The sequence below is a fragment of the Dromaius novaehollandiae genome, chromosome 2 (genome assembly GCF_036370855.1).
Source record: "Dromaius novaehollandiae isolate bDroNov1 chromosome 2, bDroNov1.hap1, whole genome shotgun sequence".
Lineage (NCBI taxonomy): Eukaryota > Metazoa > Chordata > Aves > Casuariiformes > Dromaiidae > Dromaius > Dromaius novaehollandiae.
The window spans coordinates 40,796,900-40,822,284 of NC_088099.1; the positions used below are offsets into that span (position 1 = coordinate 40,796,900).

General features: G+C 38.6%; 1 protein-coding gene across 5 annotated transcripts in view; it reads right to left on the minus strand.

Annotated features, from left to right (window-relative positions):
- Nucleotides 1-10,469: 10,469 nt before the first annotated feature.
- The window catches only part of ITGB8 (integrin subunit beta 8), an 83,671-nt gene continuing 68,755 nt past the window's right edge, over nucleotides 10,470-25,385 (minus strand). For 4 of the 5 annotated variants that reach the window (XR_010387646.1, XR_010387645.1, XR_010387644.1 and 1 more), the window contains 2 exons: nucleotides 15,586-15,810; nucleotides 10,470-14,856 (listed from right to left, as the gene is read on the minus strand). Coding sequence is in view for 1 of the 5 variants with exons in the window: in XM_064506331.1 (XP_064362401.1) it covers nucleotides 15,739-15,810 (72 nt within the window). In the remaining 4 variants the exon portion in view is untranslated. Of the gene's footprint in view, nucleotides 15,811-25,385 lie in introns of all 5 variants that reach the window. The other variant, XM_064506331.1, reaches the window with a different exon arrangement.

Sequence of the window (25,385 nt, forward strand, 5' to 3'; positions counted from 1 at the left end):
ACCATATCTCAGTTTTTGTTAAAATACATTATTAGCTGTAGGTTTCATAAGAATGTACCACCACATCTAAAGTAATTGATGAGTTGTAGGGACATCCCCCTAAGAAAGACATTAAATGCCTGACATGGATTTTTTGATAGGTGTGGGGTTGAGAGAGCGCATAGATAGCAGAGTGGAAGGAGGGAAGCAGAATAGCAGAATGAACCCGAAACTCTCTTGGGCCAGTTTTCAGAGCTGCTGGGTACCCAGGAGTCTGTCTTGGGACTGCTAGCAGCTCCTGAATGTTTGATACTCCTGAAACTCAGGCAGCTCCACTTTTCAAAGTGTCATTCTCATTTGTTCACACTCTAACACTAAAGCGCAGATAAGATTCAGATCATTGCTGTAGTCACTGCACACCAGGTAAGAAACAGCCTCTGAGTTCCTCTACATAGAAAAGACAGTCCAAAAAGGATATAGGAGATGGGTAGGGCAATCACACCTGATCACACAGAAGAGAAAAGAACTGAGTCTTGAGAAGAAAGTTGTTTTCTACTTCCCCTCCTCCCTTCCATTGCTTCCTTTTGTTCCTTCGGAAGACAAGCTAAATTCAATAGAGGTTAACAAGCATCTCCCCACCAAAAAACAAACAAACAAACAAAAAACTAAAGAAGAGGAAGGAGAAAGAAGGAATTTTCTAGAAAAGATTTGTGACACAGCCTACTGAAAAAATATAGACCCCCCTCCTTCCCACCGCTGAAGTCTAATTACTTCTAACTGCCCTGTACTTAAATCAAAACTAACACATTAACGTGATCTGACATTTTTGCAGGAGTGGCAAGCTGTGGACTAAAACATGTACATGTCAAACAGGGGGGATTCCAAACAATAGCCAAAAGGTAGAGGAACAATAAAAGAAAGTAGTTTACAGTAATGCCTTTAGAATTTTTTGGAGGCCATTATGGTAAAATATGCATGATTTGGAGATGAAGTGCTATTTCCTGTTTTATCCAAAAATGTTTTCTTAACTTAGGAAAATACTGCATCTGAAAAATATTCTTTTTATTCCACATAGACAATATTCACACATGCCTTCATGTATTTGCTTGATCTTCCCAGAACCAGTCAGTGACAGGAAAGGCAAAATTAATTAAACATAGTCAAGTTAGATTAATTAACAGCAGCCATAGCTGACTAAACTAGAAAAGATACCTAGTAAAAAGAAGTATTATTCATAAGCAGTGTAATTAAAAAAAAAATTGGAAATGAGAACTCATTTCCCCTACAAAGCATTAGTACTAAAGAGAATACCTTGTGTGGTATGTGAAAGTAGTAAACATCCAGTTTTACTGGAACATCTCCTCAAAATAATAGTCAAAGAAAGAAGATGTATTGTATTTTACCACTATCATAGCCATTATTGCTTTTCGACTGCCACAACAGAACTGAAGAACGCAGGTGAGACAGCCAGCCTGCACCAGTGAATCACTCCTGGGGAGTCCAGGGTAATACTTGGCTCATTACCCTAGCTGCAGCTCATCGGTGGAAATCACGTACATTCCCCATGCAGCCGAGGGCTAGCTAACAGGAAGGAGCTATGAAAGAAGGAGCTGTATCTTCTCTTGTTCTTATTTGGTATGTTACTCACTTTGCAACCTTTGTATCCTTGTTACAGCTGTGATTCAGCCAGAAAATACTTGTTAGAACTACTTTTTTTTTTAAAAAAAATCATTTGTTTCAACATTTATCTATCAAAAGTTAGACCAAAAATACAATATTGACACTTACAGGGCTCAAGCCCTGCAGACGCATTCACTTGTTGCTACAGGCAACTCCTGCATCTCTACAACAGCACAGCAACGCAGGTATTGTACTCAAGCTCAACAGTAATATTTTTAATTATTTGTAGTAGCTGCGGTTATGCAATAGTGTGTGCAGCCCCACGGTAAAGTAGAGCCATGTTTTGGTGGGCATATACAAAGCTCATTATCATCCTAAGTTCTTACTGAATATGCTAAGAGGTTATGTTGATTATTTAGGGCCAGTTGGGGGAATGAGAGTGGGATAAATTCTGTTTACTGAGGTAAGCTTGATAACACCATTGGTTAGGCCAGTTGACTGGTTTTAAATAGAAACAGAAAGGCTCACCTACTGACGTATTCTTCAATTATTTCAGGCTGTTTGCATCGCTATAAAAGGTTCTACAATGCCTATTAAAGAGGACTACATGCACTTGTCTCTCAGGCTTGAGAAAAGATTGTGGCACTTGTCTCTCAGGCTTGAGAAAAGATTGTGACACCTTTTGTTTTGCTTTGCACAGAGAAGCACTGCATGAGAGAGAGCTGTAAGTGCATGTGCGCTTAAGTACTAAGTTGAAAGGTTTGGGGATATTCATCACACTTGCAAACTAGAAGTAAAGAAGTTTTCTAGTTTCTTTATGGGGACCAGCTACCTAAAGGCTGTAATTCTCCAAACCGAGACAAAGTCATATATACCACTACAATACTGACAACTGCAAAACTGTCAGGGATTTGATGCAATGGATGGGGGGGAGGGGGGGGGGACATGGAAAGTCTGAGTGGAAGTGAAGGTTGGAAACAGAAAAAATGAAGTAGATAGAGGCAATAAATAGGTTAGAGTTCATCTTGAATTTTCTGAGAGAGACTGAGTTTTTTTAGCTATGTTGTCTAAAAGTCAGGATGCTGTGACCAACAAAACCAGCTATTTGTGGTGTTCCTGAAATCAAGGAGTGGGAACATATCCAATTCTTTTAACTAAACAGAGTTATATCAGACGTATCTATTTCAGCACAATTTCTTCTACTTAGAGCAACTTGCAAGAATTTATCGAAGCTGAAATGGTTTTACAGGTTATCTGTAGTTTGTTTGCTCAAAAGAGGAAAAACGTGGAAATGCACTTTATTCTTTCTTGTAAAGTTTGTAGGTCTGTTTTAGGAGACACTTAACTGATAAATACAGAGAATTTACAGATTTCTCAGGTAACTACAATAATTCTTCCTTCCTCAGAAAAAAACATCAAGTCAATGTGGTTCATTGCTTTCTATTAAAAAAAAATCACTCTTTTAATTAATGAAGGGATATAAGTAGTAAAATCATAGGAAACACAGAAGCTAGTCATTCTGATGAACACTTTATATACCTAAACAAACAGGAAGACTTCATGCATTATCAAAATGATGTCACTTACTTGGCCTGATAAAGACCTATAGGGATAATTCACTGGGCTGAAATGTCAAGTTATACACCTTCCTCAGGAAGACAGGGAGCAGAGAAAGGGAAAGGGAGGAGGAACTGCCTTGTATAAGAAAGTTATTTGTCCTGAGGCCCACAGTGGAGGAGACAGACAAACCAACTTTGTTTGCTTCCTCAGATCAGGAGTATTAGGAAGATGATGCTAGCTAAATAAGAGAAAAAAATGTCTCTTAAATTTTTGGACTGTGCTAGGGACAATATCTTGTTTCAAGAGATCTAGTTAGCTAGAAACTGGCTTTCTACATTTTGTCTGGTGAGACAATGTTATAGAGGAAGAAAATTTGGGTGAAAGAGACTGAAATTATAGAGTTAATGATTTAGTTAGAAAAGAGAGGGGAACAACAGCAAAATATAGAAAAGATTTGGACATGTGAAGATTGTTATTCATAGAAAAGCAGTCCAAGGGCAAAAAGAAATAAGAAGAGTTGGCAGTTCATAAAATCTTGTTATGGAGTGAAACACAAATTACAGCAGTATAAAGAAAAGATAAGTATGATAAAAAGACCAGCTTTGCCAAGTAAGGAATGGTTTAGTGACCTGAAACTGGAGAGGAAAATGTTCTAAAAGTGTAAGAAAGGTCAAATTACTAAGGATAACAAGAACATAAGGACATAGTGACATTGTGGTCAATGGGACAGGGATATTGACAAACTCAGATAAGATGCCATTCTTTCTCACAGAAGCACAGGAAGCACTCCTGTGTAGAAATAATCCATCAAGAAGTAGAGGTTAGGAATAACTTTGTAGGCAGCTTTTCTGAGAAGAGCATCTAGGAGATGCACTGAATGGCAAAATAAAGAGGAGCCAACAGTATCAAACTGCTATGGGGAAAAAAAGAAAAATTCACAAAAGCCAAATGAAGTCATATGTGAAACACATGGAGTAATGTTTGCTCTGCTTAGCACTTTCAAGTCCCCAGCTGGAGTACTGTCTGGTTTCAGTTGTTTTATTTCAAGAAAGATGTGGGTGAAAGGAAGTATGGAAGAAAGCAGAATTAAAAGGGAGTAGAAGATATGATCTACAAGAAAAGATGGAAGGAATTGGGTGTGGTGGAAAACATGCAAATAGCTTTTTTAAAAAATGAGAGATTGCTGCAAAAACAATGTAATACGTTTTCTTCCATATCTACTGGGGTGCTTAACTACAGTAAGAAAGAAAAAAGGTAAATATTAGGAAAATGTTATTAGCATTTAAGCACTGGAGCAGATTACTAAGAAAGGTTGTTGGAGTCTAGATTGATTTTCTTCCAAGTCAAATCAAACAATCTTCTTTACGGAAAGGTTTTGTATCAATGATTTCCCCCTGAGGCTTGGTGAAAGATTAGATCAGTTTTTGAGTTTCTTATCAACTCTGTTTTCTCTGTTGTGTCTATGAGCACAATGAAGGGCAGAATGGAACAGAGCTGGTACATCTTTTAATTTGGTGAAAGACAGGATGTCAGGTATAAACTGAGCTTGTGGAATTTTTGCTAGCATCAGACATGGTAAAAGTTTTTGTTGGTGAGAGATGGGAAGTTGGAGAAGTTGCAGAGCATTTAGAAAAAGTGATACAAAAGGAAACTCATACCCTAGGAGAACATGTGGGCCATGGATGGTTTTCAAGAACTGATTCAAAGCATCCTTTTCCGCAACTTCTTTTAGCATACATCAAGTGCCATCTCAAGCACTGTCAAATGACTTAGCTTCCTAGTCCATGATGTCCCTGGAGTGGGTTACTGACATGGTGTGCATATTAGTTAACTACCAGGCTTCTTTTTGGAATGAACCAGTTCACTTTAGGATGAAAATAAGATTTGGTTTTAAAAATAGTTTATTCCTCAGTTTTCTCTCAGAAACTAACTTATATGGGATGGTTTTGGTTCTCTCCACCTTCCACTGCGCTGGCACATGGTTCTAGTAGGCTTTGTGTCCTCATTTCTGCACACCTTCATGCATACCCTGGAGCATGCAATACATCTTCTTGGCTTTGTACTATAAAAATACCTCTCTACATTTTTGCTGTGTGACATCACTGTGCCACAGCACAGCACTCATGCATAACACTGTGAATTGTTAAAATATAAAAATTAATTAGTATGTCTCAGAATCCTGGGTGCATGAGATGCATGAGGCCCAAAGGAAACTCGGATTTTAACAGACTGTGAACATGTGGCCAGTCCACTCCAGAGGGGCTATTTCTGAGCCAGTCCAGTGACTTGAGGGCCATGGACCTCCTCAGGAGCTGGACACTTCTACCAATGTAGACATAACGACTTTAATGGTTTGCTCATTGGTAAGATTAATTCATAGTGTCCTTCTGACACAGCCAAGGGCTGAATGAAGCACTGTGGATAGAAACCACAGTATATTCTGCTTCTCAAAGGTCATGTTCAAGGAGTGAATCCTATTCCACAGCACAAATTGATGTGATGGTAGATTACCAGCAGTTTGCATACTAATGTGTAAAGAAAATACCTGATATCTTTACTACAGGTGTAGCTGTAGCCAAGCACCTTACTCTGTCCTGAAAGCCGTTGTATTGAATGTGCTGGGCAGTGCTGGACTGGGTGCAAGCAACACAGAAAATTTCAGTTCATTTATCATTTTGCCTCAGATTCTCAGAGGGAGTTAGCATGTTACCATACTGACAATTAATTGTCTTTTTTTTCCTCAACACAATGTCAAATCTTGAGGGAAAGGATCAATCTCTTTTGCTCTAGCTTCTCCCCCTCCAACAATCTAGCATTTTGTAGGTTTTATATAAATACATATATAGCAAAAAAACATGGCTGTCTGAATCAAACAAGAGTTAGTCAAACAGGTAGTGTGTTTAGTCCTGAATGACATTCATATCAAAAGCTTATATTTTCTCAAGGATCAGTGAATCGGGTACCTTTCTTCTAAAGGAATCAGTGTAAAAATCCTTGCTCACTGAGGTTATTCCTCTGTGCTTCACAAATCTTATGAGAATGTCACTGTTTCCTTTGTCAGAACAGACCACAATGAAAATGGACTTTTCTTTCTTGTAAAAACGCTCATGAACGATGACCTTCCACTGATACTATCTAATCTAGAAAAAGGAATGTTTAAAAAGCAGGGACAGAAGGTAGATTTGCATTACATACCCCAAGTGCTTTATAACAGAAGCATATATCATTTAAAGATACAAGTAAGAAATTTAACCTTAATAAAAATAAAGCTCTTAAGAGTAATAAAAAATGAGCTCCCTATTTTGATAATATATATGATAGCTCCAGGCTCAAGAAGGTGATGGTTATTGCAGAACTGAGCTGGAGCTGGCACTGCGTAGGTCACAATCACAGCCACTCCTAAATTTCTTACTACAAACCCTCTCACTGTGCCCTGCCCCATGCCATGGTTGCCCCCTCTCCTGAGAGCTGCAGCATCTGCTTGTGCAACTGATACCATCACTCTTCTCTCTCCAAAACCACATTGACTCTTTCTTTAGAAGTTCCCAATCCATCCATGCCTTGAGCATGGAAAATATGAGCTGTCCCCTGACATTATACCTCATAGTCACGTCCGAGTTACATGGTACCTAAGCAAGAGAGCATGAATAGAAAAGGACGTCCTGGGATTAATGGTGGAATCAGCTTGAAATTGGGGAGATAGGGCAAATTTATGAAGGCAGCTGCCTAGTGCAATGGTATGCAAACTGCTCTCAATCACCCGAAGAAATTACTCTGATTGTAAACCTGGGTTAAGCCTCTTCGGTCAGGGAAGATGTTACTTCTTTTCATAAAGTTGCATTATATCATCACAATAATGTTTTCCCTTTGGGCAGCTGGCTTTTTTTTTCATGATAGCCTATTCGCATGTCTTTGGCCTTCCTCTCTGCTGAGGAAAAATGTTTTGGCACTTCAGACAACAACAGTAGGATTCCTGCCAAAGTTTGGTTCCTGTTTTTCAGACTGCTGTGTTTATGGTTGTTAATCCTTGTGTTAGATTCCATGGAACCAAATTCAGATGAAACAGAAGAGATTGACAGGGCAAGAGGAAGAACAAAGTATTTTATTTGTCTGATTTATAAATAGCTTGTGATCAGAGGCAGATCAAGAACTCCATATCCCAAAACAGACTTGCTCAAAATTTAAAAGAAAGACACTGGCATCTTTGAAATGTGCACTTCTTTGTGTGCCATGTGGTAGATGCTCAACACCACAGTTATCACTGTGGTCTCTTTTTCCTGCTTCTTGCTCCTTCCATATGAGAAGTGTCAGTATACACAGACCTTAGTTACTAATGTTATCTGCGTACTCTGCAGATTGGGATTCAAAATCACCTCCTTTTTCCTTAAGCTTCTGGGCCAGTCCTTCAGCAGACAGATAAGGAGCACTGTTTGTCCAGTGGCATCTTTAATGTACCAGTAACAATTTACTTTCACAAAAGTGAGAGAAGCCCTTCACATGGACCACAGAGTGCTCGGGCAACCAAAGGGGCTACTGAGACAAAGATCACTTTATTGTTTCCACCATGTTTTATGTCTTGTTGACACAACTCTAGATCAGAATTGTCTGTACTATTTTAATGAAGTGCTAAACTTTTAGCTCTAACTAGATTTGCACTATTAAACAAGTTACGTAACTTTACAGTTTTGTATGCTTCACTGCACAACCATGCTTAGGCTTTCACCAAACTTTCCTACTGTTGTACTGCTTTCTAAACAGATTACCAGAACTCTAATGAACTTCTGCTTGGATCTGAGTTAGTGTGGACATCAGCAAGGTCAACGGAAAGATATTTCCTTTTAAGGAGATAATAGTAACTCCAAGGAACACAAAAGAATATGCCTGAGTAGCTCTTAAAGATTCAGGAAAGTGCTAGTGTTTTCTACTTAGTGACAGCCTGCCAATAAAGATTAGTCTATAACACACTAGCTTTGGAAATATATTAGCCTTCCACTAAATGTGCCTGTGACTATGAAAGAAAGGGTGGGAACACTGAGGAATAACTGGCATTGATGCCTTGTGTTTCTTAGTTCCTCTTTATCCTTTTCAAAAGGATGACAAATGATCTGGGTTACACTGCCAAAACTATTTGGAGCTCCTGAACAGTCTCATAATTTTCTAATTAATGACTTAGTACAGGCATGAATTCAGGTAGCATGTCAATTAACTGTCCTATAATCAACTTATATTCAGAGAAGCAACATTTTGTTTTTAAGGATATTTAGCTGCATTGCAGAATTATAGTAAAATAGACATTTTAAAAAGTGACTATTTGAGATCAGTTACACCAAAAGTATACTCAAAGCAAAGTAAGCACTTATATTTTAAAACTGATGTTATTCAAACATTATTTTGATTTATTAATGGATACAAATTTGTTTAGGTCAACAAAAAAGAAAAAATGGTATTTTTCTGTCCTGTTGGTCCTTACAACAATCTATGTCATTCACTGGAATCTATTTGTACTATGCTGATGAACGAATACGTAGACATGTAAGTAAGTGGAAGAGCTAGCTGCACAGCTCATTACTAAATATCCTTAAAGTCAATATGCACTGTGCACTTCCCTTTGTGATGTCATTCACAAAAGCTGTTAATGAATTACCCAGAAAATCATGCCATATGTCCACAACAGCAGTTGGGTGGAGCATTCAGACAGTATCACTGTGAATGTGTCAGGATTTTTTTAACCTGTTGGATGCTGCCCTATACCCAATAAGAAAGCACAATCTGAATATTTATCCTTTACTTTTCTACCTCTAGGCCCATTTCTACCATAGTGCTGTGGAATAGCAGTATTTCCCTACCTCTAAATCTGGTAGAAAATGAATGTAGGGCTCAGAACCCCAGTTATTTCTCCTGAGAGTTGGGAGATTTTTTTCTTTGTCAAGAAAGCTATTATTCTCTCTCTTCTGGCCCTCTTCTCCAGCGTGAGCTTATGATAGCTTTAAGCAGAGTCCAACAGGGAACAATCCTCCTTCCCCCAAAGAGCATAAAAATTCTGCCATGGAACAGGACAAAGCCAAAACTTACTGACGTGCCGAGGGGGAGGGAGAGGGGAAGGGAGAGGAAAAAGGCCTTCTCCACTGGCAGCTCAGAAGTTGAAGCACTTTGATACTGTGGGACACACGATGTTTAAATTCATGTTCTGCTGGATTTAAGTTGTGGATTTGTCTCTGAGTCTCTTACAGAAAAGGTGAGTGCACAAGCGCCAGGACACAGGCAATGTCACAGCAGGACAGAGGAAACGCAGCTTTCCTGGTGGGACATTCCAATAGCCAGCAGGGCTCTTCGATTCCAGTTTTTTGTCCGATTAATGCCTAATTATCTACACAGCATGAAGCAGTTTTACAAGCAAGATTAAACACCTGGTGATAGCAAAATCTCCTTGCCTAGTGAAAACGGATTGAAATTCTCTCAGAAGAATTAAGGGACAGCATTTGGCTTTTCTGCAGTCTGACATTGGAAATGGGATTCAGTGGACAGACTCAGATATCTACGTTTACAAGACTACGTGTTGATGCCTGCATATGAACTACGCATACAAATTCTCGTTACAGTTGATAGGAATCTAGTCAATATTGTAGGCGTCAACTTTAGGGTGAGCTGGCCCGATATCTTCACTCTTCGTATCTCAGTGACCACAATGACTAATTTTCATTGACTATAATGGGAGCTTAGACACCTTTACAGTCAGACACCTAAAATGATCAGTCTGCACCTGGGAACTATAGCCCACCTCGAATGTAAGGGAAGCATCACAACATGTTTGCAAGTGTCAACCCATTTTTTTTTTCCAGGTGAAAGGATGATCAAAACTTTCAGTGAGCATGTGATTTGTTAAACCAAATTCAGAATCCATTCAGCTCTAGTGTCCTCTAAAATGGTGTGCTGGAATCGCAGTAGTCTTGGTTGGCAATTTGTGGAGTCGTAAAAATTAGGTTGACCTAAGGATAGCTCTGTGCTTCTTGCTTTTTGAGACTCAGTGTATAAGGCTCACTCATTTAAAATAGAACATCTGACTTGCTTAAACCTTGCATTGTAAAAAGCTGTGATATTGTGATTGTTTCCCTCTGATCTTTACCTTGTTTGCCAACATATGTTTTAAAAATATAATAAGAGTTTACAGTAAACAATAACATAGAAAAATGTGGTGACTGACTTTGGTAAACACTAAGGACTTGCATTTAGTGATTTGAGTATTTACATAAAGAAAAGTCATGTAGTTTGTTGTGTCAGTGGTCACACACATGAAAAGAGACTACTTAGAATACACGGTTTTAAATCATATTTATTACATTTCCTGCTTTGATCTATTTTATACATTTTTAAAGCCAGGAATGTTACCATGTTCAGTACAAATCTGCTCTTACTGATATCCTCATTAAAATGCCTTCTGTGGAGAAGCAAGACTGCAGCATTACGGGCAAGACTTATCTTACCCCTTAAGGCCCATTTAATACAAGACAACAAAGATAACAGTGAACTACTTTATCTACACCAACATAGCATAATACTGCCACAGTAACTGGCAAGAAAGGATTACAAATTGAGTAGACAGTCAAGGAAAGACATATATCTTGGTTGCCTTAGCTTTGTTTCTAAGCATCTCAGCGACAGTAGAAATAAGTGGTAAGTGTTTTAGATTTAAAATTCCTTCTTCATGAAAAGTAGTAGGGAAAAGTCAGGAAGTATTTCTAAAACACTGCAACTTTGAAAGCCTCAATATTTCTATGGCATTGGATAGAGCCCAGGTTATTTCCCTGTGGTTGCCATCTTTCTGAAGAAGGAATCTGTCCAATGAATTTCAATAGGAAGAGCACCTCATGTTGAACATTGCTTTCAGGAAAGTTTTCAAAGGGCATTTAAAATATTTGTTTGTGGGAAAATTAATTTTTATGTAGCGATGAAAAGGCAAGGACATTTCAAACATTTTTTAATTAAATAATATTCTGAGAATAGCTATAATAATTTTATAGCTTTAGCTTTAGAATATTACCTTCCAAAAGTTTTCCTAAAAATATTGTAGAATGGAGATTCACAATAGCTTCCTTAAGCATAGCATTTGAAGTCATGTGTACAGAAGAGGCTACAACATGGTTGTGAAAATTAAATAAGGATATTACGTTATCATCAGCTGCTCTTTTGTGCATACCCTGAACTAAACTAGAGTGAAGTTCTTTCACCAGAAGCCACAGGATTCATGTGAGGGGCAAATCAGGCACTGAAGAGACTGATTCAACCTTCATTTTGGAAAGTGAAACTGAAGAATTGTACTGATCCTCCACATGAAACCTTCATTTTGTTATCTCCCTTATTACTCTAATTATATCACTCTCCTGGGCTTATAACAATGGGAACTTTGCTCTGAATCTTTGGGCTAGTGTTCTGCTTTTTAGAAAAAAATTGTTAAAGGTGAGATGATCTGGAAAGCTAGGATTTGTTTGTTTCAACTCCGTTACCACTGTCTTGAAGGATCTTGGTCAAACTAATGTTGATTTTTTCCCCAGATACAAAAAAAGTGTTTTATTGAACTTATTTAGTATTTCTCTATTTATGAAATAGGATTTATGAAATTAGCTTTCCTGATCCATAGAAGTTGTTTGAGAATAAATTGTGAAATTCCTGAAGTTTTACAGACAGAAAAGTCAGATAAGTATCTGATACTAAACAGATTGTTGGCTTTGATTAGCAATGTCAGTGAAATTGTTTCTTTCCTCACTCCTGCCATATGTCTATTTATGTTGTATATGCTTTCAGACTGTAAGGTTGAGAGCATTTTGATAGCATTAGGTTTCTAACCGCAGTCTCTTTAGGTACTACAAAACCATAGGTGGTAAGTGCAAAATAAATAAATAATGCAATAAGAAATCCATTAAAATATTCTTTACGTCGGTGTAGGTTAAGGGTCTAAAATACAGGTATTTAGTTGGGGATGGGTATTCCCCACAGAAGATAATCTACCATTTCTGTAGCATTAGCTGAGATGTAAAAGCCAAAGTTAACTTTTTTGTTGCTCAGAACTTATATTAATATGAGTTCCCTGTGTTCAGTTTTTGCTGAATGTTACTGTATATGAAATCAGGCATTGACCTCTCCCAAGAAAGCATGGAATGTAAATAGACAGATCAGGAAAACCCTGGGAAATTTAGAAGATTACAGCAGGACAAACTTTCTATTTAAGGTTTGGGCTATCTGTTAAGCCTTGTGTATATTGTGGACTGTGGAAGAGCTACTATTCTGAAGAAAAAAAAAGTCATTTTCCATTCTTCATTCACTCTTTTGTATGTTGAGCCATATATATAAAAGAAAAAGATCTCAGTAGCTAAAGTTAACTGTTCTTTATCTCAGTATTAACACTGTCACAATAGTAAAACAGTGAGGATACACCTGTTGAAACACTGTAAGAAAAACCTGAACAAGCTGGTGAATTATTAGTATGCAGGAACACGCGCATGTAAGAAAATACTCAGCCTGAATTTGCAGCAGCCAACATTTGCGGTCTGTGCTCTAGCTGAAACGTGTGACAAAAATGTAAAGGGCAATCTAATTAAAAAAGGTTGAAACACTGCGCTGAGGTCATTTCTGTCAGCCTCTCACTGTAAAAGACATGCATGCTCTTCTATCACATGCTATATAGTAATAAACAGCCCTACGGAAACACACTCTGGCAACTGGGACACCTCCTGCTCTAATTTCCAGCTCAGTTCTTTTTCCCTCTCTGTCCTTCCCAACCCCGAATAACTCCTTTCTGCTTCCACTGGCCTCATCAGCTTTCTTGGACATGTACAGGCAGGTCTCAGATGTGTTTGCCCCTGTTTTGTGCCTCTTCTCAAGGGTCACCAAAGACAGATGATTTCTTCACCTTGCCTTTGCTACTGCTCTGTTTGCCATCAGTGGAGAAAAGGCAGAGGCCAAATTTTTGCTCTGTAAAAATATGCAGGGCCTCAAAGTAAAATTCAGATATTCCCCTCCCCTCTCTAATCACTCTGTGTTCAACCACTACCTCCATCACAGAATTTTACTCTTGGAATATGTCTCTGTTACTTGGTGTACCTAGGTTAATAAGATTTTATCTTTTAATAGCGGCTTCATCTGAGACTGAAGATGTTTTGCTGTCATTATTAACTAGGCTTCAATTTTCTAGGGAAGTAGCAAAGCCTTTTCTCTCACTTCTTTTATACAAAGAAACTGAGGAACAGTATCTGAGCAATTTGTCAGTTAAGTCAATCGTAGTAAAGTAAACCTAGCCAAGATCTGCTGAGCCATAGTGTTGAGCTCCAACTACTAAAATCTGGAAAACTTAGGGATGTTATGGTAAAGCTATCATTTGAAATAGAAAAACAAAAGTTGGGATATGAAGTGTCCCTCTAGCCACAAGGCCCTTGAATGTTACAGACTGGTGTCGGATATGCAGTAGGAGATGTTTGGGGTCATAAAGATGACCAGTTTGACCAATATTTAGTCTGAACTTTGCAACTAAATCTCTTCTCCATTTAATGTGACAGTTAGCAAAACCAAATTACACTTAAAGCTTTTGATAACAAATTACTAACAAAAAAACTGGAAGTTTATACAGTAGCAGACAGGTAACTGGATATAACCAATAACAGAAAGGGAGAGAGAAAATGCCTTCCTCCACCAAATGGGTCATAAATAGATGGGGAGGAGTCCTATCAACTTGTTAGAGGAGTCCAAAAATGCTTAAATAAAAGCACAGTTCCTGTTTTTTCTTATCGTTTAGAATTTGTAACTATTATGCAATATGCATAGTACCCTCATCACCTTTATTCAGTTACTTTTATTTTCTCTCCTGTAGACTGATTTTGTAAATGTGCTGCAGGAACTTTCCATGAGTCAGAGAGAAGAGTTTAAGTCATTTTTTTGAAGTGTCTTGTCTGTTCTACAACTGACTTGCAAAATGCACTATCATTTTATCAGTGACTTTGGTGTGTCGTTCATGTCTATTATTTTCAACAGGTTAAAAAGGTTGTGAAGTGGGAGCCTGTCCCTGAGTTCCCTGCAAGGTGACAGAAACAAGGAGGAGGAGTGGAGGAGTTATTTTCAGCTTACTTTTCATCATAAGAAAGATGCCATGCTTTTTTTTTTGTCATGCTCATCATATAATAATGAACAGTCATTGTGAGACATTGTGGTGAGTAGGACGCTTCCTTTTCTAATGTTAATTTGTCTATCTAAAGAAACATCACTGGCAAAGAAGGCAAGTGGGAGGAAAGATACTTGCACAGAAGGTAAAAGAGGCAGTACAGTGCACAAGACCAAAATCTAGAAACTGATTATTACTGCATACAGCTCAGAAGATTTTCTATATTACAGGGTTGCTATATACTAGCAGACGAAGAAAAGTCAAAGAACAATCTTTACATTGTATTGAACTTCTTTGTATTATACGTTAGCTATTGCTCTTCCTTCCCAAGAGGAAATACACTTATGCTCTTGTAAGTGGAAGTGTCTTATCTTGACGATAAGGTATCCGAAAAGAATTTTCTGTGACGAAGGCATGTCATTTCGATGTGTAAGTTCGTCTATCTCAGATATTTTCTTTCTGGAAAGTACTTTTCAAAATTTCTGGCAGATGTCCATCATAGGATGCAGTTTAGTTGACATGGAGACATTCTTGTGTAGGAACTTAAAAATCTTTTGAAAGGAGGGGAAATGAATATTTCAGCTTTAAATTTTGGAAAGTTGTCTAACTTCTTAAAAGCATAACAAAAACCCCCAAAGTACCTGTGAAAACTGATGTTTTCCTTCTCAGCAAAATCAGGCTGTTTTCAGGGAAGTCATAAATAATACTGGAAAGTTACCATCAATTTCATACCGAAAATGGAACTTTTTCAGTTTTAGTGATAGTGTCTGAATGCCTGTTCTGTCAAAATGTAATGAAAATTCTTACTTTCCTTTAAGATGACCTGCCCTAAAATATTAAATCTTTATTTGTCATATAATTTAGTACCTATAAGGATAAGCATTATTATTTACATCTAAATGATTAAATGTATATAATCCTATATGTCTGTGCTTAAGAAATGGGAATGTGGAATAGGTAACTAAGATGAGTATTCTATCATTTTCTCCAGCACCTGGGAAAACATACCTAGCAAAATTGGAATTGTATGATGATGACCCAGAAGGGATCCCCAAAGCTGTATCTTCCACTCCTTAAAAAAAGTATCAGTTCCCAGTTGTCTTGCCAACCTATCCGGATCAGCTTCTGGGCAGATTTTGTCTGCTTTATAACACTTGAAACATTTTTCCTATCAGTGTGGCATTTCAGCTGGAGTTTTCAAACATTAACATTCCTTTCTCAAATTATCATAGTAGTTATAGTCCTAGTAATTTCCAGTGTCTAGGTTGCCTGAATCTTACCTTTAAGGCAGTAAGGTGGACTTTACTGTCAAAACACCTTTAAAATGGCAGGGTTTCTAGACAGAGGATTTCTGAAATATGTGTCACTTCTTGAAAAACCAAATATCACCAGAAGTATATTTATTATTTTCATTGCAAAGACTTTAGGTGTCTTCAGAAGACTTTTGTGAGCCACTGGGAATTCCTTTTATGTATCTCAGTTCTCTCTTCAAAGGCATTCAAGGTCTGACAATGAAAAAAAGAAATATTTATCAAACTTGCTTTGGGAATCTCAGCTTCTCTCTCCAACATTACAATTCAATTCAAGAAAATAAAAGAGCTTGCATATAAATGTTACCATATGTTCCACAAACTGATGATCTTCTGTCTCTCCAGTAAGAAATACTATTTTTCCTTCAATTTTCAGGAGCTCGAGAAATTAAAATTGTCTGTTATCCTTTAATTCCAGGAATCAAATTCATTATAGGCCCATACAATCAGACTTGTTAAGGGGCAAGACATTAATCTGATATTTGCTTCATTATCACTATTAGAGATAATCCTAAGCGGTGTGGTACCTACAGAGAGACACTGATATAATCATTATCAAAGTGTTTTAATCTTACATTAACGCACCAATTTTTGTTATGACCTTTTAATTTTTGCTTCATATAGAACATGCAATGGTAAAAGGCATTAAGAAGAAGACAACAACTGAAAACTGTGACAGAGTTTGCACCGATCTCTCAGCCATACATTCATTAGAACCAATTTTTATCCACAGTTAGATGAACTAAGTATATAGCAAATTCTTTGGCAAATGGAAAGTGGGACAAAATGCAGTGAGATCTTTCTAAGGTTGATGACTTTTCTGGATTAGATTACTGATTTATTAGGTGAGGAAGATGTATTTGTTCTAGAGTACCTGGAATGCTGTAATGTTCTGTCTAATCATTTGCTATGATACTACATGGAAAAGCGTTAGTCAAACTGGAGCAGATGAAGATTTGCACAAATATTGTGACGGTATAACTGAGCAAGCAAAGAGAAGCAGCATCAGGCTTTGTTGGAAGAAAAAAGTCAAATATGAAGTGAAAAGATTCTCCAGGATCAGTTGATATGGATGTTCAGGGAGAGACTAGTCCGGGAGGCAAGGTGCACTAACCAGGTGACTGTGACAGCCTTCAGGCACCATGAGTCTTCTCCCCAAAGGGTACCAGGGTGTAGAATAAGCTTTTGACAACTGCAAAAACATGAGTGTTTCCCTTCTGATGGTTCTTCAGGCTCCAAAGCAAAATCTTTATGGAGGAGTGTGGTTTTAGCTACAACTTGCAACTGTACTTTTTGGAGGCACTGTGACAGATCTAAACATAAGTGTTACTTACAAATAACTAAACTTCTGCTGAACCAGCTTGATGGACTAACAGAGATGGTGCCCTTGATGTATAAATGAAACAGAATGGCCAAGCTACTTAGCCAAGCTGGATACTCATATTTTTGACTTTTCTCCCAGTTCTTGTGATTGTGTTCATAAGCTGCTACCAGTAATTGGCATTTGTGCATTTATCAGTTTCAGTGTATCAACCAAGAATAATAAAATATTCATTTATCCATGGGAAAACAAAGTATAAGCATTCATATAAAGCATTAAAACATGGTTTGCTCCATTTACTCTGCACAGTTCCTGTTTTCGTGGAACATTTGTTTCTTTGCATTTCATGCCCCACTCAGCAGGTTAATCATGTGAGACCTCAATGGCACTGCAAAAATCATTGGGCTTTTAACTGCTTATATATTATGTGTTCAATACCTTAAAGAAGATGAAAAACATGGAAAACAGACTCAACTGTACAAGTTATGTCAAGGAGAGATGGTCAGTTCAGAGAATTTAGAGTGCTGGGAGAATTTGCAGGTAAATTGCATGCTTTCAGGAAACTAATAAAAACTTATATAACTAAAAGAGGAGGAAAAAAGCCAAAAACAGTGGCCTAGAAATTCAAAAGCAGATAGGTAGATAGCAGATAGTCCTAAAAGTTAAATATTTACTGCTATTCTCTTTATTGAAATGCTCTGGTCTTTTTTTTCCCTGATGCACCACTCAAATTTTCGATAAGGGAATTGGCTGACACAAAAGAATGTATCTGGGTTTGTCCCAAAATCAGTATCCAGTATTTCTGAGGTTTGCTCAAGTCTTAGAAAAGTTTTTTTCATATCTACTTATCTTAAAATTGGAGGACCCAGCTGGGACTGCAAGTGGAAAGGGCAAACTGTTGTTGGAAAAAATATTTCTAATTCAAGGAGCATGGTTAAATCTCAGAAGGAAAATTGTTTTGGAAAAGTAAAGTCTTCATTTGTAACCCGAAGGTGTCCAGCTAAGAGTGTTTTCCAACTTTCACTGCAATTCATGGTGTAATTCCATACCTATATTATTTAGGAAGGATTTTTCTTTATGCTAACACCAGTTAGGAGGAACAGAAAAATATAAAACATTCTTTAAAAAAAAAAAAGTCTTCCCTCATAATTTAAATGATCCAAGCCATAATATTCACAGTTCTCCTTCTCTCTGTGTGTATCCAAAAGGAAGAGAAAGTCAATCATATAAAGGTCCCAAGGAAGCATCTCGCTAAAGGTGCCTGAGTAGGTCAGTCTAGCAGTCCTGCCATTGAAGTTGCATTCACAGAGACAATCAAATCCAGACAACCACACAAACAATTTTAAAATTGCCTCATAGTGACAAATTCAACAGCATAGTACATTTCAGCCAGACTCTGATGTCTCCTATGTTACTATAGAAAAAACTGTTAAACCTACTTAAGCCTGTACGGTGGTCTAGCTGACACTGATTGTTGAAGGATACTATGCACTATGTGATTAATGAAAGAGGCTGAGGTTATTCACACTGAGGAAAATAATGAGGTAATGAGCATATGTGAAAGCTTTTTATGTACTTTGTCTTATCAGGACTGATGTTTCTGTAAATGGTTTTTGTTTCTTTTTAAAGGGAAACCACGTAATCCTCCAAGCACATAGGGAACTAGAGTCAGGAACGGCTGGGCATTGCAGCTGAAGGGAAGAGGAGACGAGCACTGCTGCTGGGCAGAGAGGGAAACCACATGGTTTCATGGGTAGCGGCAGAGGGTCACTGTGGTGGGTGTGTTGGGGCTGCCTTTAGATATGAGCAGTCTTGTCTTAGCTCTGCAGTCAGGGGAAGCTTTAGAGATGCTTTGCCCTGCCTTGTGTAGCTTTAGCCATTTCAAAGACATATTTCATAATTTTTTCATTAAGTTTTTCAAAGCTTATTAAACTGCCCAGATAATGTTGGAAAATGCTGTAATGTGTCAGTTTTCATCCCTTGATCAGCTTGAGATAATATTTAGTGGATGTTATCTGATATGATGCAGCACTTCATGAAAAAGCTTAAGCACAGGCTCCTTTTAATTAGACATTAAAGTTACGAAAAAAATTTAAAGAAAGAAGCCATCATTTGGTTAAATCAGTTTGCCTACTACCAGCTTTTGACAAATCTCCAGCCATAAAGGTAGAAAAAAAATGGTTCCACCATAAAAGAAGGCTTATCTCTTCATGTTGCAGAGGCTAAGAGCTGCAGATTAATCATTAGGAAAAAAAAAAACCCATAAAGCTAGCTGTTTTTATACATCGACTGGATTTCAGCCTGTAAAAGCTGATCAAGTAATTCACTAAAAAAGGTTACTTTAGCTTACTTTTTCTGCTTATGCAGAAATAGCCAGGCTGTGTAATGTAGCATTTGTTAGATGAATAAAATGGAAAAAAGTGGAAGTTCTAAGAGGGGGAACACATCCAGCACACTCACTGGGGTAAGTGCAGAAAACAAACATATTTTAAATCAGAATTTCCAATGCTGCAAAAATAAACCCACTTCAATAAATAGAAATTGTGACCTGAAAATATGAATGGGACTAAAATTGAAAAGAAACAACACAAAACCAAACTTTTTTCACATTGTGGCCCTTTGTACATTTCTATTGAAGGAGTAACCATGACACTTGGGGCTTGGAGTTTTCCCAAAGGAGATATGCCTTCTAACCCCTCCAAACCATGACGACTCTTTCTTGGATTAAGCAGCTGACCAGCAAGAGGACAAGACTGAAACTTGTGCTGTCTCTCCAAAGTTAGGACACTTGCTGGGTAGCACTGAAGTCCTGAGTCCATTAACTGCTTCAGACTGTTCCTATATTTCATCTATTGATTGAATTTAAAGTACAAGTGCAGAGCCAGAAGCAGAGGCTAGCCCATAGGACTCTGCCTTCCTATACTAATATCCTGAGGGTATAGCAGGAGATTTCTGTACAAGCAAGTAGTGGCAAAGTATAGTTCATACATTCCTCTTACCAGCATGATTGACTGAGGCAGCTCCCACAACTGAGAGCTAATCCAGATTAAAAACAACCCCTCCATGACAGTTTTTTTGTTAAACTGGGTCAGGTTCCTAATCTGATTCATTAGCCATACCCACAAACAGTTTTACCTGTACAATGTGGGGCAACAAACAAGAAGAGACCTGGAAGCACAGCTGCACTCTTTGTTGAATTTTTTTCTATGGAAAACTGCAGTTTCCTGCTGGCCAAAACAATTTGTAAATTTCTACCAAATTCTGCACATACTTTTGGCCAAAAAAAGGCAAAGGATTAAACTGGTATTTCAAAATTGAAGTGTTTTTCATTCTGAGTAACAGCTTATTACATTTTTTTCTTCTACCTTTTAAGAAATATCTTTCTCCCTTCCTGTTTCTCTCCCATATGACACTCTAACTGTCTGTTCTGAGGAAAAAAAGGCAAACATTTCTTCTGTCAAAAACGTATTTTCATCTTCTGTGCAATTTTGATGAAAGACCACCAACCAGTTTTGGGCCCCATACTCAATTATTTCCTCAGACCAGTTATTATAATAATCCAAATGGAAAGAAGGAGGAGAAAAATGTCATCATTGAGGTTCTTTATAAAATCATTTTTCATTGAAGAGACCTTCACTAATTGTGAAGAATAAAGCTAGAAATCATTTCTTTGTTTAATAAAGCACTCCAGGAGGAAGAAGAGCTCTGCCCCCACTGAGGCATCTTAATGAGAACAGATTTTTTTTTCCAGTGCCCATTGACTAATAGCTTCTGGGTGATGAGCATCTCAAAATCTGACCTTATACTTCAGAGCAGGCACATTTGTCAATATCATTGTCATTAAGATGCAAGCGCCTTTTGTACAGGCACAGCAGCCTGCACAACCTCATGTGAATGGCTGTATTTCTTCTTTAGACTCAAAAGTTCAGTGTTGGCAGGGGAGGAGGGGAGGGCTTCTTGCATGGCAGACCTTGCCATCCTACAAAACGAAGCACACTCAACTCTGGAAATAGCTCTTCTGAGATACAGCAGTGGTGTGGACAATGGGAACAGCACTGAAGCGTATAACCTACCCCGAGGCAGGCAAGAGTGTATATAGCCACTGCCAGCAAAGCCATGTCCACACAACTAACCTTAGACAGAAGTTTGTTTTTGGGTATACCCAGTCAGAATTTCATTGCTGCCTCTCCCTAATGTCCTCATTTACCCTCCCTAAAAACAACTACTTCCTTTTCGTAGCCTTTTTTAACAGATTTATTTAAGTCACACAGCTTCATGCATAGCATCCAACATAAAAAGGCTTGATGTCACTTAGGGCCTCTTTGGGCCCCTTTAACAGAAATAAAGATAATACATAGATAATTCAACAGAAGACAATTGGATTTCTAAGCAGCAATTTTTCAATCTGGTACCCAGGTCCCAGAGCCTGCCAGCAAACACTCAGCAAAAGCCTTTGTTCTAGTTCTTGGAAAGAAATTAAGGCAGCCTGTTAAAAAATAATTTAAAAAGTAAATGAATAACCAATTAAGTCACCATGAGTTTGTAAGTCTAAAAAAGCTGGCAATTGTTCTGTCTCCACTTTATTTTATAAAAGGAAGTTGCATTTAAAAATTCACTCAGAATGTACACAGTTGATTTTTATAGGGCTCAAACTTCAACTGAATTCTGCACAACCTGTTTGTGCGCATGTGTTTTGTTCATGCTAGCAATTCCTGGTGAGCACATGCAAACTGAACCAATAAAACTGCTTTGTCCTGAAGCTTCAGTTTCCCATCCCAATTGTGGCCTGGTGGTCAAGCCTAGCAATTTGACAGTGATCAGTTTTAGTTTTTGGGCTCAAGGTGAAATGTCTATCTGGGCAGAAGGAGCTCCCAGTGCCTTGGAAGGGAATTGCAGAGAGATGGCTGTTTCTCTTTCAATACACAATTCTCTTCAGCTTAATTCACCTCTGATTCAAGGTAAAAAGGAATTCACCTAATTCACTTCAGAAAGGTGACCTAAAATTTGGATTCACCTTCCTCCTTTGTGTCCAGCTTATCTTTTTGCTCTACCGATCTCATCTCAGAAAACCTTTTCTTTTTTTGCCTTTTTTGTTCATGTTGTATTGTGCATGGCAATGAATTCTCAACACAGGGTGATATTCTCAACACTGGTACCCTCAGTGTTTTGGGCTATTTAGAGAAATAACTGAAATTGGAACATTTCTGTGACTGAGAGCATACCTACAAAAAAAGACTTGGTTTCCACAGAACTCTACCCCTTCCCTGACATAGATTTTTTTCACCCTTCGATGTTTCCACACGCGCGGGGCCCGCACTGCCTTGCTTCCCCCCCTGGTGAGCCGGCGCACACAGCTACCATCTGGGTCCTAAGCTCAGCAGCATGCGCCAGCTGCACATCTGCCCTGCAGCTGCGCGCTGCCTGCTGCACCCAGCTGCCCTTGGGCTGCCGGCCTCTCGCGGGCCTCTGCTGCTGGCCACAGAGCACATGACTTGACTGCGGCTTTCCCAAACCTCTGCCTCTCTCACTCCCTTTCTGAGGCCTTTCCTAAACTTTCTGAAACTGCTCTGCTGCTCCCCCCCCTTGCTCCCTTTTTCTTGATTTATTTTCCAAAAACTCAGGAAAAGGGTTCTCGTGAAAGGTACTCATTTGTATGTTCTCACATTTATTTTGACAGGATACTGTGCTAGAGGTTCATCCAAGGATTTCTACCTTATAGAGAGAAAGTGGCATGAGCTTCTTTGTGTCATTGGACACCAGTTGGGGAAAATACCCCTTCCTCATCCCGGTTTTGGACCCCCAGTTTACCTTTCTGCTGGCACTCTTTCTCCCTGGACACTCAATTCAAGATACAAATGGTTCTGCTCCTAGATGACCTCAGACGCCCTGGTTGCACTTTGCTCATGTGAGCAAGAGGGCCTTGTGGTGAATCATCCCCAGCTGGGACAAAGATGTTTCCATAAAGCTCTCCGATAAGAGCCTTATGAAATTGTATCAAACTCCCTAAGAATAAAAGAAAAGTCAAACCAACCAAATAAAAAATTATTAATCAAATCCATCAAAATCAGGCTAAAAGGAAGCCCGGAAGCTTTCAACATATGAGATTATTTTAGAAGCTGTGAAAGCTACAGCAGTGCTGGAGCTACTTTGATCTGTGTTACACAATGTGTAGTATTTAAAGTTGACTCAGAATGATCTCTTTCAATTAGAATTTATACCTCTTGTAACCATTTATAATCAGTTACTTACTTTATTAGTAACTCCAGCTATAATCAGAAAATGTGCATTTATGAGTCATCTTGGTTAGATATACACCAAAGAACAGCCTTTGAGCCAACTCTTACACACCAGAGGTTGTCAAAAGCGAAGGAATAGTTTTGAGGAAACCATTTTAAAATCTTCTTCTCATGCCAGTGCCATATGTGACGGAGAAAAGACCATCCCTTTTAACACTCTAAATATTTTATCAGAACACAGCTTTCTATTTAATCTTTTGGCTTCCCCCACAAAGGTTAGTGATGCTGTAGACATGGAAGAAGACAAAGAACCTGAAATGTAAGGTTTTGGATGCAGCTTCATGAAAGATTACAGTCCAATAACCTCTTAAATATCAGGACTATCTTGCAGGTAGTCTGCTTCCCTTTGCAGTTATATTTCATGATAAATTAGCAGTGATAGGGGCTGAAATACTTACAGAAAAAACAGGAATAGAATATCAGAAAGAATTTGGAGAGCTGCTGCATTTGCAAGACTCCTTGCTAATGCTGAAACTGGTAAGTAACTGCTGACTAAGTCCTGAGCTTTTGATGCAACAGCTTACTGAGGACTTTTAAAGTAAAACTGTGATTTCTCTAAAAATGAACACCAAGTCCTAAGACAAGGGAGTCTTAGACATGAATAATCCACTGGAAAACAGTGGGAAAATGAAACATAGGACTACAGTACTACAAAGGAGGAAAAAATCTGTTTCCTGTAACCTCAGATGGCAAAAAGACATGAGAGAATGCAGGTAACTAAGTAATTGTAGGTCTGGACGTGAACACGAAACAGTGTGGCCGATAATAATTTGCTTCTGACTGCTGGTAGTTTATTCCTGATGCTGCCACCACAACTGAAGTTTTAGGAATTAGAGTTGTTATTTGTACACATTCTCATTACCTGTGACTAATGAGACAGCACAAAAAGAGGCTTGGCACACTCCTCTTGGTGGTAACCACTAGGCTGCTAGGGAAATAATTATCAACAGCAATATATTTCAGGGTAGCTTACAAATACTAATGCTGCAGCAGAATTCATGATTGGAAGATGACAGCGAATTGTCTCTCACAATTGCTTTTGACAAAGTTTTCCTCACAAACTTGGTATCATCCTGATCATTTTTCGTGGTGAATGAAAAAAGAACATTGAACACTTTGCTAATAAGTGTGTCCTAAGAAGAAGTCAGGCTTGGCTGTTATCTTCCTCTGTAGATAAGCTGTAGGTGGGGCAAGCATGAATTTCTGACTCATACTTGTGTTTTGCTTTTACTGAGCGAGATCCTGGAACAAGGCCAGGGCATATCAAAACCGTCAGAGATTAGCTCTAACTTCAACAGGAGTTCTCATCTGCGCAACCAAGAGCTTCCTGAGGAGAAGGGATGCAGACAGCTGGGCTTAGAAACACAAAAAAGGAACAAAAAAGGAATTAAGGGGCTTAATTAGGGAGCCTTGAAAACCTAGTACATGTGAATCTGCACTGAAGCCGTACATACTGAGATGAGCTGAAAACTCAGCTCCAGTGACTGCCATCTTGTTTGCAAGACTGGCCTAGCCAAAGCCCTGTTTGCAGTAACAGGGTGGATTTACCAGGCAGGCTGTTTTGCCGCATGAACTGATGGGCTTCGTGAATGCAATTAGCCCAAACCTCTTGGCTCTGTGAGCTCGCACTGCAGTGCGGTAGGACGTATCAGAGGCTTACAGTGAGAAGTGCTGTGTTCTGGGGTGCAGACAGCTCACCCCCTGTGAAAGTGGTAGATGTGTCACCACAGCTGCTTTGAAATCACTTGGACTTCATCAGCGTTAAGGAACTTGGATGAGTGAGCTGCTCTGGGATGGAGGATTAATATTTTGAAAACCACCGGGTCCCACTGAGGGACCAGCCTTAGTTTCCTCTGGTTAGTAGATACCATGGGGAAGTTTCTAAAACTCCCCAAACACTTATATGCCTTTGATAAAAATCTCCCCCAACAACCTCGTATTCAGGAATTCATGTGGATTGGAAAGCTACTGTAACAATTTCTGAGAGGGAGACCTGCTGTATCTAGTCAGACACCATGGCCTTATCTCCTTTCTGCTCAGATCTGTCTCAAAAAGCTGTGCCATCACTCCTAGCAATATGGTGAGGATGGAAAAATCTCCCTACCAACACTCTTCTTCCTTGGCTCATTATTAACTATGTATCAGCATTTCTA